Source organism: Salmo salar, chromosome 01 (genome assembly GCF_965601325.2).
Source record: "Salmo salar chromosome 01, fSalSal1, whole genome shotgun sequence".
Taxonomy (NCBI): Eukaryota; Metazoa; Chordata; class Actinopteri; order Salmoniformes; family Salmonidae; genus Salmo; species Salmo salar.
This window is the reverse complement of record NC_138291.1, coordinates 184,741,266-184,759,771: the sequence shown is the minus strand read 5'-3', so window position 1 is coordinate 184,759,771 and position 18,506 is coordinate 184,741,266. Positions and strand designations below refer to the sequence as shown.

General features: G+C 47.0%; 2 protein-coding genes across 2 annotated transcripts in view; both read left to right on the top strand.

The window, feature by feature from the left end:
• The window catches only part of lrp13b (low-density lipoprotein receptor related-protein 13 b), a 50,430-nt gene extending 46,133 nt beyond the window's left edge, over window positions 1-4,297 (top strand). The window contains exons 30-31 of the mRNA XM_045694261.2: window positions 3,761-3,913; window positions 4,011-4,297. Of these exons, the coding sequence (XP_045550217.2) occupies window positions 3,761-3,913; window positions 4,011-4,297 (440 nt within the window). The remainder of the gene's footprint in view (window positions 1-3,760; window positions 3,914-4,010) is intronic.
• Window positions 4,225-18,506, top strand: part of LOC145850292 (low-density lipoprotein receptor-related protein 2-like) — a 58,960-nt gene continuing 44,678 nt past the window's right edge. The window contains exons 1-9 of the mRNA XM_045694267.2: window positions 4,225-4,277; window positions 4,403-4,618; window positions 4,707-4,883; window positions 6,375-6,641; window positions 6,803-7,018; window positions 7,186-7,415; window positions 7,651-7,780; window positions 7,883-8,076; window positions 14,744-14,930. Coding sequence (XP_045550223.2) covers window positions 4,426-4,618; window positions 4,707-4,883; window positions 6,375-6,641; window positions 6,803-7,018; window positions 7,186-7,415; window positions 7,651-7,780; window positions 7,883-8,076; window positions 14,744-14,930 — 1,594 coding nt within the window. The 5' untranslated portion in view covers window positions 4,225-4,277; window positions 4,403-4,425. The remainder of the gene's footprint in view (window positions 4,278-4,402; window positions 4,619-4,706; window positions 4,884-6,374; window positions 6,642-6,802; window positions 7,019-7,185; window positions 7,416-7,650; window positions 7,781-7,882; window positions 8,077-14,743; window positions 14,931-18,506) is intronic.

Below are 18,506 nucleotides of genomic sequence, written 5' to 3'. Positions count from 1 at the left end.
CTTAACCAGCATGACTACCACAGCGTTCTGCAGCGATACGCCATCCCATCTGGTTTGGGCTTAGTGGGACTGTCATTTAGTTTTTCAACAGGACAATGACCAAACACAACTCCAGGCTGTAAGGGCTATTTTACCAATACGGAGAGGGATTGAGTGCTGCATCAGATGACCTGGCTTCCACAATCCCCCGACCTCAACCAAATTGAGATGGTTTGGGATGAGTTGGACCGCAGAGTGAAGGAAAAGCAGCCAACAAGTGCTCAGCATATGTGGGAACTCCTTCAAGACTTGGAAAAGCATTCCAGGTGAAGCTGGTTGAGCGAATGCCAAGAGTGCAAAGCTGTCAAGGCAAAGGGTGGCTATTTGAAATATATAACATATATTTAGATTTGAACACTTTTTTGGTTACTACATGATTCCATATGTTTCATAGTTTGGATGTCTTCACTATTATTCTACAACATACAAAATATGAAAAATAAAGAACCGTTTGCTTGAGTAGGTATTCTAACACTTTTGACCGGTAGGGTTTATATACATCACTTAGAGGACAACCTTTGGAAATGTCCACTATTTTGTGATGTTTTGATAGGGGATCACAAAATATATATATATATATATGCCACATGGAAACTTGGATTAACCTATACATGGTTAGTTAGATGAGCATTTATAGAAGGCTTCTATTTATATTTTGGAATGGCAGATTTAGATTTTGGTGGTCTGCATCAAGGAAAAAGGAATAAACCACTAAGGTCAATGAATCACGACCTGCCGTAGAATATCCGCAGTGAGTGGTAATTGTATTTATTTCACCTTTATTTAACCAGGTAAGCTAGTTGAGAACAAGTTCTCATTTAGAACTGCGACCTGGCCAAGATGAAGCAAAGCAGTGCGACAAACAAGAGTTACACATGGAATAAACAACCGTACAGTCAATAACACAATAGGAAAAAGAGTCTATATACAGTTTGTGCAAATGGCATGAGGTGGTAAGGCAATAGGCCATAGTAGAAAAGTAATTACAATTTAGCAGATTAACACTGGAGTGATAGATGAGCAGATGATGATGAGCAAATGATGGTGTGTAAGAAGTGATACTGGTGTGCAAAAGAGCAGAAAACTAAATTAAAAACAATATGGGGATGAGGTAGGTAGATTGGGTGGGCTATTTAGATGGACTATGTACAGCTGCAGCGATCGGTTAGCTGCTCAGATAGCTAATGTTTAAAGTTAGTGAGGGAAATGTAAGTCTCCAGCTTCAGCGATTTTAATTTAATTTTTTTGCAATTCGTTCCAATCACTGGCAGCCGAGAACTAGAAGGAAAGGCGGCCAAACGAGGTGTTTGGCTTTGGGGATGACCAGTGAGATATACCTGCTCGGGTGGGTGTTATCGTAACCAGTGAGCTGAGATAAGGCGGCGCTTTACCTAGCCTAGACTTATAGATGACCTGGAGCCAGTGGGTCTGGCGATGAATATGTAGCGAGGGCCAGCCGACTAGAGCATACAGGTCGCAGTGGTGGGTGGTATAAGGGGCTTGGGTAACAAAACGGATGGCACTGTGATAGACTACAACCAATTTGCTGAGTAGAGTATTGGAAGGTATTTTGTAGATGACATCGTTGAGGATCGGTAGGACAGTCAGTTTTACCAGGGTAAGTTTGGCGGCGGGAGTGAAGGAGGCTTTTTTAAACTTTCAAATCGTTGATAATTTGACTTTCAAATCGTTGTATTGATGTGTGGCCAGTGACTTGAAGACCGCCCAGAATTATCTGCTTCATTTGAGGAAAATTCAAACTGCATTCTAAGTTCTGTGACCACCCCCCACTCCTATGACAAAATCAAATATATTGCTCTGTTTTAAGCAATTGGTCTTGTCGTCATGTTGACAAAACTTTTATACTAACATCACCAAACTGAGGTCAAACATGTGTAATTCCCCCCCAATTCGATGTGGTTAAAACGTTCCCTTGTGTAATGCAGTAACACATACTGTCGACATATTGGAAAGTAGCATAATATACATTTATTAGAAATGGATAAATCATTTTAATTTAGGATGATAGTAAATGATATAAACTCCTTTGTTTCAATAATCACATATTTCTAGACCACATATAACCACTCCAGCCCAGGACCTCAACATCCAGTTTCACCTGTGGGATCATCTGAGACCAGCTTCTCGGACAGCTGATGAAACTGTGGTTTTACAAAACTGAAGAAAGTCTGCTCAAACGGTCTCAGGGAAGCTCTTCTGCGCGCTTGTCATCCTCACTATGGTCTTGACCTGACTGTAGTTCGACATCGTAACCGACTTCAGTGGGCAAATGCTCACCTTCGATGGCCACTGGCACTCTGGCAAAGTGTGCTTCATGGATTAATCCTGGTTTCAATTGAACCGAGCAGATGTTAGACAGAATAAGGCATCGTGTGGGCGAGAGGTTTGATGTCAACGTTGTGAAGAGTGCCCCATGGTGGGCTTATGGTATGGGCAAGCATAAGCTACGGCCAATGAACACAATTGCATTTTATCGATGGCAATTTGAATGCACTGAGATGCCGTGAGATCCTGAGGCCCATTGCAGTCCCATTTATCTGCTGCCATCACCTCATGTTTCAGCATGATAATGCATGGCGCCATGTCACAAGGATCTGTACACAATTCCTGGAAGCTGAAAATATTCCAGTTCTTCCATGGCCTGCGTACTCACCAGACAGACATGTCACCCGTTGAGCATGTTTGGAATACTCTGTGTACGACAGCATTTTCCAGTTCCTGCCAATTTCCAGCAACTTCTCACAGCCATTGAAGAGGAGTGGGACAATATTCCACAGGCTGCCATCAACAGCCTGATCAACTCTACATGAAGATGGCAAATGGCGGTCACACCAGATACTGACTGGTTTTTTGATCCACACCTCTACCTTTTAAGGTACCTGTGACCAGCTGATGCAAATCTGTATTCCCAGTTGTGAAATCCATAGGTTAAGGCCTAATGATTGTATTTAAATTGACTGATTTCCTTATCGAATCGATTTATAAAGGCTTTTTTTTTTACATAGCAGATGTCAAAGTGCTATACAGAAAACGAGCCTAAAACCCCAAACAGCAAGCAATGCAGACGTAGAAGCATGGTGGCAATGAACTCCCTAGAACGGCAGGAACTTAGGAAGAAACCTAGAGGAACCAGGCTCTGAGGGGTGGCCAGTCCTCTTCTGGCTGTGCCGTGTGGAGAATAAGGGTACATGGCCATTTAAGGCCAGATTGTTCAAAAGTTGATAGATGACCAGCAGGGTTAAAATAATCAGTGGTTGCAGAGGGTGCAACATGTCAGTACCTCAGGAGTAAATGTCAGTTGGCTTTTCATAGCTGAGCAGTGAGGTTGTTGTCGGGGGGGGGGGTGGTGTCGAGGAGCCCAGTAAAATCTTTGCGATTGTTGCGTTTTATATTCTTAACTGTACATTGACATATCGAATGCGCGGGCTGGCAAAACCCTGGATCATTGTTATTCTAACTTCCGCGACGCATACAAAGCCCTCCCCTGCCCTCCTTTCGGAAAATCTATATTAGCAGGTGAGACATGTTACCTACAGTCTAACCCTTTGTGCTGAATTGTTTTGTGGAAACTAACGGTTCATTAGACTTGTTCTGGGTAGAGTGTAAAAGGCTTGTCCATTATCTTGGTAATACTCTCTCCCTACAGGATCTCCAATTCCACTTACTACCGCTTATTTGGCTCCAACTGCAACCATTCCAGATAATCTTCCTGCTCAGCCAGTCTGTACCAGTCCATCAGTGATGTGTCGGGGCTCAACTTTGTGCATCTCCCAAACTCAGCTGTGTGACACATTGAGAGACTGCCCTGATGGTTTTGATGAGGAGTCCTGCATTACTAAATGTCCAAACAGAGGTAGATATATTAACTCTTTCTGATATTTGATGCCTCTTTGCCACCCCGTAAACCCTCTTAAGCTATTTTCACGGTCCCTCTTATGTGTGTCTCCCAGGTGAGTTCCGGTGTAAGGACAGGAGGAAATGTATTGAGAGGAGTCTGGTTTGTGATGGACGCTCTCATTGCCAAGACGGCTCAGATGAGGTTGGCTGTCAGACGATAGCTGCTCCAACATCCCAGACATTGCCCCTGAAGTGTCGTATGGGTTCTAGACTGTGCAAGGATGGGAAAGAGTGTGTCCTGCACAGCCATGTTTGTGATGTAGAGGTGGACTGTAAGGATGGATCAGATGAACAGGACTGTGAGCTCCTCTGCAAAGCAGGTCAGAAGCTCACCTCTTGATCTGGTGTGATGTGTTTAATCACAAGTGGCCAGTTTCAGTACAAATCCATTCATATCAATGTCCTTTGGTCAGTTCCAGTGTGCTCATTGGTTCCTACCTCTCAGGTCAGTTCCAGTGTGCTCATGGGATGAAGTGTATCGACCAGCAGCAGGTGTGTGATGGGAAGGCACAGTGCCAGGATCGCTCTGATGAAATGGACTGCTTCAAGCCCACCAAGAGCTGCAGACATCGCTGTGACAACAATAGCCGCTGTATCCCAGAAACCTTCCTCTGTGATGGAGAGAGAGACTGTGCGGACGGCTCTGATGAGGAAGGCTGTGGTGAGACACTGCTGACTCACTTGGACAGTTGGTACAGAAGGATGAGGAGAATCTCTTTAAATGAATCTAATGTAACCTCTCTCCCTAGATTCTAACAAGGCCCTTCCTCCTGTCGTGCCAACTCTGGTTCAGACCTGTACCAGTCCATCAGTGATGTGTCGGGGCTCAACTTTGTGCATCTCCCAAACTCAGCTGTGTGACACATTGAGAGACTGCCCTGATGGTTTTGATGAGGAGTCCTGCATTACTAAATGTCCAAACGGTGGTAGATATATTAACTTCTCTTGGGCAACGTCTCACCCACAGTTCACACTATTCAACAGCCAGTGAAAAATCAGAGCGCCAAATTCAAAACCACAAAATGTCATAATTCAAAGTTGTCAAACATACGACTATTTTACACCATTTTAAAGATGCATGTCTCCTTAATGTAACCACGTTGTCCAATTTCAAAAAGGCTTTACAGCGAAAGCATAAAGTTAGATTATGTTAGGACAGTTCCAACACAAGAAAAACCGCACAGCCATTTTCCTAGCAAGGACAGGCGTCACAAATACCAAATTCAGCTAAAATTATGCACTAACCTTTGACGATCTTCATCAGATGACACGCCTAGGACATGTTACACAATACATGCATTTTTTGTTCGATCAAGTTTTTATATTTATATCCAAAAACAGCCTTTTACATTGGCGCGTTATGTTCAGAAAATATTTTTCCTCCAATACTGCCTGTGAATAAGCACAACAATTTACAAAAATACTCATCATAAACATTGATAAAATATTAAACTGTTATTCAAAGAATTATAGATGAACATCTTTATGCAACCGCTGTGACAGATTTCAAAAAAGCTTCACGGGGAAAGCACACTTTGCAATAATCTGAGTACTGCGCTCAGAAAAATACACTAGGCAATACAGATACCCACCATTTTGGCGTCATCTAAAATCATAAATAGCATTAGAAATATTCACTTACCTTTTGATCTTCATCAGAAGGCACTTCCAGGTATCCCAGGTCCAGAATAAATGTTTTGTTTGATAAAGTCCATAATTTATGTCCAAATAACTCCTTGTTTCTGCATTCAGTAAGCTACTCCAAGTGTAGGAAGCGATCCGAAAATGTCTCGACAAAGTCAGAAAGTTATATTTACGGTGTTCAAACGTTGTATAGCATCAATTTTTAGGGCCTTTTTAACTTACAACTTCAATAATATTCCAACCGGACGATTCCAGTCTCTTGAAAAATGTTTTGGAACACAGCTAACTCATGTGAACGCGCCAATCAACTCATTTGCTTTCCTGAGTCAACAACTTCCTCTGTTCGCTCTCTGTTCATCATAGATGCCTCAAACAACTTTCTAAAGACTGTTGACATCTAGTTGAAGTCTTAGGAAGTGCAAAATGAACCTGAAGTCAGAGTTCATAGGCAATGACTTGAAAGGACTACAAGCACCAGACTTCCCACTTCCTGGTTAGATTTTTCTCAGGGTTTTGCCTGCCATATGAGATCTGTTACACTCAGACACCATTCAAACAGTTTTAGAAACGTCAGTGTTTTCTATCCAAATCTACTAATAATATGCATATTCTAGTTCCTGGGTCCGAGTAGTAGGCTGTTTAATTTGGGTACGTTTTCATCCGGCCGTGAAAATACTGCCCCCTACCTTGATATTTGATACTGCTTTGCCACCCAGAAACCCCGTAAACCCTCTTAAGCTATTTTCACGGTCCCTCTTATGTGTGTCTCCCAGGTGAGTTCCGGTGTAAGGACAGGAGGAAATGTATTGAGAGGAGTCTGGTTTGTGATGGACGCTCTCATTGCCAAGACGGCTCAGATGAGGTTGGCTGTCAGACGATAGCTGCTCCAACATCCCAGACATTGCCCCTGAAGTGTCGTATGGGTTCTAGACTGTGCAAGGATGGGAAAGAGTGTGTCCTGCACAGCCATGTTTGTGATGGAGAGGTGGACTGTAAGGATGGATCAGATGAACAGGACTGTGAGCTCCTCTGCAAAGCAGGTCAGAAGCTCACCTCTTGATCTGGTGTAATGTGTTTAATTACAAGTGGCCAGTTTCAGTACATATTTATCCATTCATATCAATGTCCTTAGGTAATTTCGTGGGCTCATTGGTTTATTTGCTCAGCTCAGTTCGTGTGCTCATTGGTTCCTACCTCTCAGGTCAGTTCCAGTGTGCTCATGGGAAGAAGTGTATCGACCAGCAGCAGGTGTGTGATGGGAAGGCACAGTGCCAGGATCGCTCTGATGAAATGGACTGCTTCAAGCCCACCAAGAGCTGCAGTCATCGCTGTGACAACGATAGCCGCTGTATCCCAGAAACCTTCCTCTGTGATGGAGAGAGAGACTGTGCGGACGGCTCTGATGAGGAAGACTGTGGTATGAGCCTCATCTCTAAAAACCCATTTCCATTGTAATGGGTCTTTACAACCCATTTCCACTGTGACGTGGTTCCACGTTGTTTCATAACCCTCTTGTTCAGAACCCGTTTTTACTTAGTTTTTTGCAATCATTGCTCTCCTCTGCTTCTGCCATCTCTCTCCCAGTGGCAAAGCCGTGTGGCCAGCAGCTGTATCAGTGTAGTAATGGTCAGTGTGTGTCTGAGGCTTTCCGTTGTGACGGCCATGCTGACTGCGGAGACCATTCTGACGAGGTGGGCTGTGCCAAACCCCCCCACTGTCCCCCGGAGCGCCGCTGCCCAAACAGCCATGAATGTCTTGTGGAGGAATGGCTGTGTGATGGGGAGCAAGACTGCCAGGACGGTTCAGACGAGAGGGTGAGGAACCCGCCTAATATTAACCTTCCCTTTAAAAGGATTGTGTAAAACATTTATATACTTACCCACAGCCAGATGAACTCATGCATACCACTTTTTTGGCTCCATGACCAGTATTAAGGAAGTCCAAGGTAGTTTTGCAAACCAATACAAACTAGCATGCTAGGTTAATTGCCATAATCTCGCACAATCCTTTTTACCTTAACTTTATCTCTAAATTCTGGGTAAACTTCAGAACTGTAAGGTGTCTCCAGTGACGTGTGGGGAGTTCCAGTGGAGCTGTGTCTCTAGGAGCCAGTGTATCCCTGCGACCTGGAGGTGTGATGGACAGAAGGATTGTGAGGACCACAGTGACGAGGCTGGATGTGAGCTTACACAAAGGGTTATGGTTACATTTGTAGTTGGCCAGGTGAAGTGCTCCAACCAGCTGTGGAGAGTGTGTGGACCAGTCTGTTGTTTTACTGTAGGTGGCCAGGTGAAGTGCTCCAACCAGCTTTACCAGTGTGGTAGTGGAGAGTGTGTGGACCATTCTCTACTATGTGACCACATCATCAACTGTCCTGATGGATCTGACGAGGGGCACGGCTGTTCCACCACTAACTGCTCCAGCCCTGGGACCCCCCAATGTGACCAGCACTGTGTTAGCACCCCTTACGGACCGGTTAGTACCCCAATCCACATACCCCAACCCAGGGTTTTCAAAACCCGGTCCTGCATAACATTACATTTAATAACACTTTTCACAACACATTGTGTACCCTAAGGACACTACTCTACTACCACATCTACAAAACAAAATCCATGTTACGTGTGGGTAGAGTACGTGTTAGTATGTGTATGCATGTGCTTGTGACCCTTCAAAGTCCCCGCTGTTCCATAAGGTTTATTTGTATCTGTTTTTAAATCTGATTCTACTGCTGCATCAGTTACCTGATGTGGAATAGAGTTCCATGTAGTCATGGCTCTATGTAGTACTGTGCTCCTCCCATAGTCTGTTCTGGACTTGGGGACTGTGAAGAGACCTCTGGTGGCATGTCTTGTGGGTTATGTATGGGTGTCTGAGCTGTGTGCTAGTATTTTAAACAGACACCTTGGTGCATTTAGCATGTCAACACTTCTTACAAAAACAAGTAGTGATGAAGTCAAGCTCTCTACTTTGAGCCATGAGCAATTGACACTGGCTATTATTAGCTCTGTACATTTAAGGGGCCAGCCGTACTGCCATGTTCTGAGCCGATTGTCATTTTTGACAGCGTACCACATGACTGGGCAGTAGTCCAGGTGAGATAAAACTAGGGCCTGTAGTACCTGCCTTGTTGATAGTTAAGCCAGAGCAGTGCTTTATTATGGACAGACTTCTCCCTATCTTAGCTACTGTTGTATCAAATATGTTTTGACCATGGCAGTTTACAATAGTTTTACTCCAAGTAGTTTAGTCTCCTTAACTTGCTTTTAGTTTTTGAAATATTTAGGACTAACTTATTTCTTGCCACCCATTCTGAAACTAACTGCAGCTCTTTAAGTGTTGCAGAGATTTCACTCGCTGTAGTAGCTGACGTGTATGGTGTGGAGTCCTCCGCATACACACAGGCTTTATGCAAAGGCTGAAGAAATGTGGCATGCCACCTAAAACCCTCACAAACGTTTACAGATGCACAATTGAGAGCATCCTGTCGGGCTGTATCACCACCTGATACGGTAACTGCACCACCCACAACAGCAAGGCTCTCCAGAGGGTGGTGCTGTCTGCACAACGCATCACCGGGGGCAAACTACCTGCCCTCCAGGACACCTACAGCACCTGATGTCACTGGAAGGCCAAAAATATCAAGGACAACAAACCACCTGAGCCACTGCCTGTTCACCCCGCTACCATTCAGGAGGCAATCCAAGATGGCGTAGCAGTGCAGACGTGGTTTGTTGTCCTCGTGTTTACTTTTTGTATTTCTTTTTTGTATATATTCCAATTTTATTTTTCAATCTCTTTTCCATTTTTAAATTAAATATACCTTCCGGTAACATGCCTCACTCAATGTGACACGGATCTGCTGTTTTTTTAGACCCTATAGCCAAAACTTATCAGAAGGTAGCCAGCTAAGTTACTGGATATTTAGTCATTGTTAGCCACTGCAAGCAGCCTTTACCCTCTGCTCAGGCACCAGTCGTTTTTTTTTGCCTGGATAATCCTGCCAGCCTCGACTTTTTTTCTCCACTACAACGCCAGATTCCTGCCGTAAACCCAGGACCATTGATCATCACAGTTAGCTAGCTGCCACTGAGTGACCCAGCCCTGACGCTAGCCCTGAGCCAGGCGCTTCTCCTGGCTAGCAAACGAAATGACCACAACTACAATACCTCCCTTCGTCGACACGGTGCCCCGGCGTACCACCACGACTGGTCCGCAGACGTAATTCAATCAGCTGTGCCTTTGCCGGACGACGGAGCAGACGCTTCTACTTACCCCGGGCTGCTAACTTTAAACGCCATGTCTCCCGAGTGCTAGCGTAGTAACGACTACCTAGCGGCTTCCCTGTTCCATCTATTGCTGTACACTGGACCCTATGATCACTTGGTTCTATAGCTGATGCCTGCTGGACTGCTCATTTATCACGGTACTCCACTTTGTTTACTTTCGGTTATCTGTCGGCCCTAGCCCCGAACTCAGGCCCTATGTTAGGTTGACCGACCCTCTCTGCCCATTCATCGCCATTTTACCTGTTGTCTTACCCGTTGTTGACTTAGCTAGCTCTCCCAATCAACACCTGTGATTGCTTTATGCCTCGCTTTGTCTCTCTCAAATGTCAATATGCCTTGTATACTGTTTAGGATAATTATCATTGTTGTAGTTTACTGCGGCGCCCCTAGTCCCACTGTACATGCCTTAGATACCTCCTTTGTTCCACCTCCCACATGCGGTGACCTCACCCAGCATGTCCAGAGATGCAACCTCATCACTCAGTACCTGGGCTTACCTCCACTGTACCCGCACCCCACCATACCCCTGTCTGCACATTATGCCCTGAATCTATTCTACAACGCCCAGAAATTGGCTCCTTTTATTCTGTCCCCAACGCACTAGACAACCAGTTTCGCTAGCCTTCAGCCGTACCTTCATCCTACTCCTCTGTTCCTCGGGTGATATGGAGGCTAACCAAGGCCCTGCATGTCCCCAGGCACTAATTTGTTGACTTCTGTAATCGAAAAAGCCTTGGTTTCATGCATGTCAAATTCAGAAGCCTCAAGTTTGTTTTACTCACTGCTTTAGCACACTCTGCCAACCCTGATGTCCTTGCCATGCCTGAATCCTGGCTTAGGAAGGCCACCCAAAATTCTGAGATTTCCATACCCAACTGCCAAAGGGGGAGGAGTTGCAATCTACTGCAGAGATAGCTTGCAAAGTTCTGTCATACTTTCCAGGTCTATGCCCAAACAGTTCGAGCTTCTAATTTTAGAAATAAGTCTCTCACTTTCGCTGCCTATTATAGACCCTCCTCAGCTCCCAGCTGTGCCATGGACACCATATGTGAATTGATTGCCCCCTCATCTATCTTCAGAGTTCGTTCTGTTAGGTGACCTTAACTGGGATTTGCATAACACCCCAGGAGTCCTACAATCTAAGCTAGATGCCCTCAATCTCACACAAATTATCAAGGAAACCACCAGGTACAACCCGAAATCTGTAAACATGGGCACCCTCAAAGATATTATCCTGACGAACTTGCCCTCCAAATACACCTCTGCTGTTTTCAATCAGGATCTCAGCCATCACTGCCTCATTGCCTGCATCCGCTATGGGTCCGCGGTCAAATGACCACCCCTCATCACTGTCAAACGCTCCCTAAAACACTTCTGCAGGCCTTTCTAATCAACCTGGCCCAGGTATCCTGAAAGGATATTGACCTCATCCCGTCAGTCGAGGATGCCTGGTCGTTCTTTAAGTAATTTCCTCACCATCTTAAATAAGCATGCCCCTTTCAAAAAATGTAGAACTACGAACAGATTGTCCCTGGTTCACTCCAGACCTGACTGCCCTTGACCAGCACAAAAACATCCTGTGGCGGACTGCAATAGCATCGAATAGTCCCTGCGATATGCAACTGTTCAGGGAAGTCAGGAACCAACACACAGTCAGTCAGGAGAGCAAAGGCTAGATTTTCAAACAAATGTGCATCCTATAGCTCAACTCCAATGTTTTGACACTAAAGTCCATGGAGAATAAGAGCACCTCCTCCCAGCTGCCCACTGCACTGAGGCTAGGCGACACGGTCACCACCGATAAATCCATGATAATCAAAAATGTGATTAAGCATTACTCTACGGCTGGCCATGCTTTCCTCCTGGCTACCCCAACCCCGGCCAACAGATCAGCTGGGCTAGACAATCTGGACCCTCTCTTTCTAAAATTATCCACCGCCATTGTTGCAACCCCTATTACCAGTCTGTTCAACCACTTTCGTTTCGTCTGAGATCCCTAAAGATTGGAAAGCTGCTGCGGTCATCCCCCTCTTCAAAGGGGTTGACACTAGACCCAAATTGTCACAGACCTATATCCATCCTGCCCTGCCTTTCTGAAGTCCTTGAAAGCCAAGTTAATAAACAGATCACTGACCATTTCGAATCCCTCGGTACCTTCTCCGCTGTGCAATCCGGTTTCCGAGCTGGTTGGTCACGGGTGCACCTCAGCGCATGCTCAAGGTCCTAAACGATATCATAAGTGCCATCGATAAAAGACAGTACTGTGCAGCCTCGCCTGGTTCACCAACTACTTCGCAGAGTGTAAAATCGGAGGGCCTGTTGTCCGGACCTCTGGCAGTCTCTATGGGGGTACCACAGGGTTCAATTCTCGGGCCGACTCTTCTCTGTATATATCAACAATGTCGCTCTTGCTGCGGGTGATTCCCTGATCCACCTCTACGCAGATGACACCATTCTGAATACATCTGGACCTTCTTTGGACACTTAACCTGTTGGGGCTAGGGGGCCGTATTGAGAATTTTGAAAAAAATATGTGCCCATTTAACTGCCTCCTACACCAACTCAGAAGCTAGGATATGCATATTATTAACGGATTTGGATAGAAAACACTCAGAATTTTCTAAAACTGTTTGAATGGTGTCTGTAAGTATAACAAAACTCATATGGCAGGCAAAAACCTGAGAAAAAAAAATTATTTTGTGGCTGTACTATTTTTTTTTGAGTCATTGTTAATAGATAACACAGTGAGAAAGGATTCATTTCGCACTTCCTACAGCTTCCACTAGATGTCAACTATCTTTATAAAGTTGTTTGAAGCGTCTATGATGACCAGAGACCGGATGACAAGGAAGAGAAGTTGACCTCCCTGGGATGTCGTCACTTCATTATTGGCTGCACCTGCGCAATCATGTGATGCGAGACATTTTTCAGAAATGTTTTTCAAGACACAGGAGAGGTCGGGTTGAAACATTACTGATGTTTCACGTTAAAATGGCTCTAATGATTGATGCTAAACAACGTTTGACATGTTTGAACGAACGTAAATAGATTATTTTTTGTACTTTTCGCCATGACTCCCCCCCCCCTGCGCTACTTTTTAGTAGCCTACCGAAGCGCTAACAACTTGGAGTTATTTGGACATCAATTATTTGTTGAAAGAAGCCACATTTGTTGTGGACATGGGATTCCTGGAAGTGCCAATGGATGAAGATAATCAAAGGTAAGGGATTATTGACAATAGTAATTTTGATATTACATGGTTACAAGATGGTGCTAACCTGTATAGCCTAGCCTATTGTTCTTAGCACAGCACCCGGTTTATTGCAAATTGTGATTTCCCAGTAAAGTTATTTTGAAATCTGGCAATGCAGTAGCATTTACGAAATGTTAAACTTTAATTATTTGAATGACAATATTATAATTTACCAATGTTTTCGAATAGTAATTTTGTAAATTGTAACGTTGTTCACCGGAAGCATTTGAGAGAAAAAAAAATCTGAATTTCACCGCTACTGTAAAATGCTGTTTTTGGATATAAATATGAACTTTATGGAACAAAAAATGCATGTATTGTATAACATAATGTCCTAGGAGTGTCATCTGAGGAAGATTGTCAAAGGTTAGTGCATAATTTTAGCTGGTTTTAGCTTTTGGTGACTCCTGTCTTTGAATTGACAAAACATTACACACAGCTATTTTCAATGTACTCTCCTAACTTTATGCTTTCGCCGTAAAGCCTCTTTGAAATCGGACAATGTGGTTGGATTTAGGAGATGTTTATCTTTCAAATGGTGAGAAATAGTTGATTGTTTGAGAAATTTAAATTATTAGATTCTTGCAGTTTTGAATTTCCCGCCATGGTCTCTTGACAATGAATCCCATTACCGGGCACCGATCCCCAAGAGGTTTTAACTAACCTCCAAACGAGCTTCAATGCCATACAACTCTCCTTCTGTGGCCTCCAACTGCTCTTAAATGCTTGCAAAACCAAATGCATGCTTTTCAACCGTTCGCTGCCCGCACCCTCCCGCCCGACTAGCATCACTACTCTGGACAGTTCTGACCTAGAATACATGGACAACTACAAATACCTAGGTGTCTGGTTAGACTGTAAACTCCCCTTCCAGACTCATATCAAACATCTCCAATCCAAAATCACACCTGTGATAACATATCAAGCATTTCACATGTTATCCAGATACTGGCTGATAACACTTGGTCTATAGCAGCTTCCCACCAGAATGGTCTTTAGGTGCTGCAGGTAAACCAGTAGCCTTATTACTTAACAGTTTAACATGAGATCCTCAACTTTATAGGAATGTGGTTCTGAATATAGACCGCAACACCACCCCCGTTGGCATTTCTTTTCAGTAGATGTTATAACCATGTATTGCTACTGTATCAACGGTATTATCTAAGTGCATTTCAGATGGTCAGAATATGAATCATCTGTTATTAGCAAGTTATCAATTTCATGAACCTTGTTTCTTAGCCTACATATGTTAATGTGGGCTATTTATGAGTTGGGCTTAAGTCAATGTAGAGCATCTTCAGTTTCCAGAAGGTGTCAGTGATCTATGAAAGTTATTCCAACAGAGCTACAGGAATATTTTAGCCAGGTGTGTAATGCCTGTAGCCTGCTGAATCTTTCACACCCACAGCCCAACGATAACCCCCGCCACGCCCTAGCTACATGCCTTAGGCCATGCCACAAAACACACCTTAACCCTAGCTACATGCCCTAGACAAGGCCACAAGCCCTAAGCCCCCATGGACCGGTGAGCTAAAACAAACCCCAACGTGTTGGCCTACAGAAGTGTGGCTGTGACATGTGGTCCTTCTGTCTCCTACAGAGGTGCATCTGTGCTGCAGGCTTCCGGCTCCAGGCTAATGGTCTGTCCTGTGTGGATGTTGACGAGTGTAACGAGGTTCTACCACCCGTCTGCAGCCACACCTGCCTTAACACCCACAGCTCCTTCCTGTGTCGCTGTCACCATGGATATCTGCTGGAACCAAATGGTCGCAGCTGCAAGACCCAAGGTACTCTAAACGTGTCTTTGCTTGAACCTAATTAATACAAAAATTGTTTCAGTGAAATATTTGCTTTTGTCTGAAACCAGAAAAGACAGGAAATGCAAAAGCTATTTTGACCTATGCAGAAACTAGGCTTTTCAGCATAAGTACTGAAGCTTCAGTAATCTACTGTACCTCCACAACAGATGTCCTCACACTGGATGGGATGATTAGGATTCAAACCTTCTAACAGCCTAATACATACTCTTAGAGTAGGTTTACCCTGTTAATGTACCTGGTAATGTAAACATATATTTTTTCATATAAGACATCATTCCACTCAAACATTATGGAGGTTTTCCCAGACACAGATTAAGCCTTGTCTTGGACTAAAAAGCAAGATCAATGGAAAATATCCAGCCAAAGTAATTTCTAGTCTGGGACTAGGTGAAATCTGTCTGCGAAACCACTCCCTAACCCTACATTTAACCTAGCCTAATACATAAACCAACTCAGATGGGAAATGGACAAGGTAGTTGACAGCGTTTTAACATATTTTGAAGCAATACATGGTTAATATTCCTGTTATTTTTATTTAATTAGGTAAGTAAAACAAGTTATAAACTATGGAGTAATGGTGTCTTATATTTTGTCTAAAGACTGTTATGTAATGCTCTTTAGATATTTATAAGTTATAGTATTTAAAGTGGAGGTAGCACCACAGAGCCTGAATGTGGTGTGGCAAAATTCATACCTGTTTTTCCTGATCACATGACCTGGTTGGGTAAAACTCTGGGTCACCATGCTTCCTCTCTGCAGGGCCTATGGGTCACCATGCTTCCTCTCTGCAGGGCCTATGGGTCACCATGCTTCCTCTCTGCAGGGCCTATGGGTCACCATGCTTCCTCTCTGCAGGGCCTATGGGTCACCATGCTTCCTCTCTGCAGGGCCTATGGGTCACCATGCTTCCTCGCTGCAGGGCCTATGGGTCACCATGCTTCCTCGCTGCAGGGCCTATGGGTCACCATGCTTCCTCGCTGCAGGGCCTATGGGTCACCATGCTTCCTCGCTGCAGGGCCTATGGGTCACCATGCTTCCTCGCTGCAGGGCCTATGGGTCACCATGCTTCCTCGCTGCAGGGCCTATGGGTCACCATGCTTCCTCGCTGCAGGGCCTATGGGTCACCATGCTTCCTCGCTGCAGGGCCTATGGGTCACCATGCTTCCTCGCTGCAGGGCCTATGGGTCACCATGCTTCCTCGCTGCAGGGCCTATGGGTCACCATGCTTCCTCGCTGCAGGGCCTATGGGTCACCATGCTTCCTCGCTGCAGGGCCTATGGGTCACCATGCTTCCTCGCTGCAGGGCCTATGGGTCACCATGCTTCCTCGCTGCAGGGCCTATGGGTCACCATGCTTCCTCGCTGCAGGGCCTATGGGTCACCATGCTTCCTCGCTGCAGGGCCTATGGGTCACCATGCTTCCTCGCTGCAGGGCCTATGGGTCACCATGCTTCCTCGCTGCAGGGCCTATGGGTCACCATGCTTCCTCGCTGCAGGGCCTATGGGTCACCATGCTTCCTCGCTGCAGGGCCTATGGGTCACCATGCTTCCTCGCTGCAGGGCCTATGGGTCACCATGCTTCCTCGCTGCAGGGCCTATGGGTCACCATGCTTCCTCGCTGCAGGGCCTATGGGTCACCATGCTTCCTCGCTGCAGGGCCTATGGGTCACCATGCTTCCTCGCTGCAGGGCCTATGGGTCACCATGCTTCCTCGCTGCAGGGCCTATGGGTCACCATGCTTCCTCGCTGCAGGGCCTATGGGTCACCCTGCTTCCTCGCTGCAGGGCCTATGGGTCACCCTGCTTCCTCGCTGCAGGGCCTATGGGTCACCCTGCTTCCTCGCTGCAGGGCCTATGGGTCACCCTGCTTCCTCGCTGCAGGGCCTATGGGTCACCCTGCTTCCTCGCTGCAGGGCCTATGGGTCACCCTGCTTCCTCGCTGCAGGGCCTATGGGTCACCCTGCTTCCTCGCTGCAGGGCCTATGGGTCACCCTGCTTCCTCGCTGCAGGGCCTATGGGTCACCCTGCTTCCTCGCTGCAGGGCCTATGGGTCACCCTGCTTCCTCGCTGCAGGGCCTATGGGTCACCCTGCTTCCTCGCTGCAGGGCCTATGGGTCACCCTGCTTCCTCGCTGCAGGGCCTATGGGTCACCCTGCTTCCTCGCTGCAGGGCCTATGGGTCACCCTGCTTCCTCGCTGCAGGGCCTATGGGTCACCCTGCTTCCTCGCTGCAGGGCCTATGGGTCACCCTGCTTCCTCGCTGCAGGGCCTATGGGTCACCCTGCTTCCTCGCTGCAGGGCCTATGGGTCACCCTGCTTCCTCGCTGCAGGGCCTATGGGTCACCCTGCTTCCTCGCTGCAGGGCCTATGGGTCACCCTGCTTCCTCGCTGCAGGGCCTATGGGTCACCCTGCTTCCTCGCTGCAGGGCCTATGGGTCACCCTGCTTCCTCGCTGCAGGGCCTATGGGTCACCCTGCTTCCTCGCTGCAGGGCCTATGGGTCACCCTGCTTCCTCGCTGCAGGGCCTATGGGTCACCCTGCTTCCTCGCTGCAGGGCCTATGGGTCACCCTGCTTCCTCGCTGCAGGGCCTATGGGTCACCCTGCTTCCTCGCTGCAGGGCCTATGGGTCACCCTGCTTCCTCGCTGCAGGGCCTATGGGTCACCCTGCTTCCTCGCTGCAGGGCCTATGGGTCACCCTGCTTCCTCGCTGCAGGGCCTATGGGTCACCCTGCTTCCTCGCTGCAGGGCCTATGGGTCACCCTGCTTCCTCGCTGCAGGGCCTATGGGTCACCCTGCTTCCTCGCTGCAGGGCCTATGGGTCACCCTGCTTCCTCGCTGCAGGGCCTATGGGTCACCCTGCTTCCTCGCTGCAGGGCCTATGGGTCACCCTGCTTCCTCGCTGCAGGGCCTATGGGTCACCCTGCTTCCTCGCTGCAGGGCCTATGGGTCACCCTGCTTCCTCGCTGCAGGGCCTATGGGTCACCCTGCTTCCTCGCTGCAGGGCCTATGGGTCACCCTGCTTCCTCGCTGCAGGGCCTATGGGTCACCCTGCTTCCTCGCTGCAGGGCCTATGGGTCACCCTGCTTCCTCGCTGCAGGGCCTATGGGTCACCCTGCTTCCTCGCTGCAGGGCCTATGGGTCACCCTGCTTCCTCGCTGCAGGGCCTATGGGTCACCCTGCTTCCTCGCTGCAGGGCCTATGGGTCACCCTGCTTCCTCGCTGCAGGGCCTATGGGTCACCCTGCTTCCTCGCTGCAGGGCCTATGGGTCACCCTGCTTCCTCGCTGCAGGGCCTATGGGTCACCCTGCTTCCTCGCTGCAGGGCCTATGGGTCACCCTGCTTCCTCGCTGCAGGGCCTATGGGTCACCCTGCTTCCTCGCTGCAGGGCCTATGGGTCACCCTGCTTCCTCGCTGCAGGGCCTATGGGTCACCCTGCTTCCTCGCTGCAGGGCCTATGGGTCACCCTGCTTCCTCGCTGCAGGGCCTATGGGTCACCCTGCTTCCTCTCTATTTACAGTCCATCTGTAAATGGCCCACCCAATCTA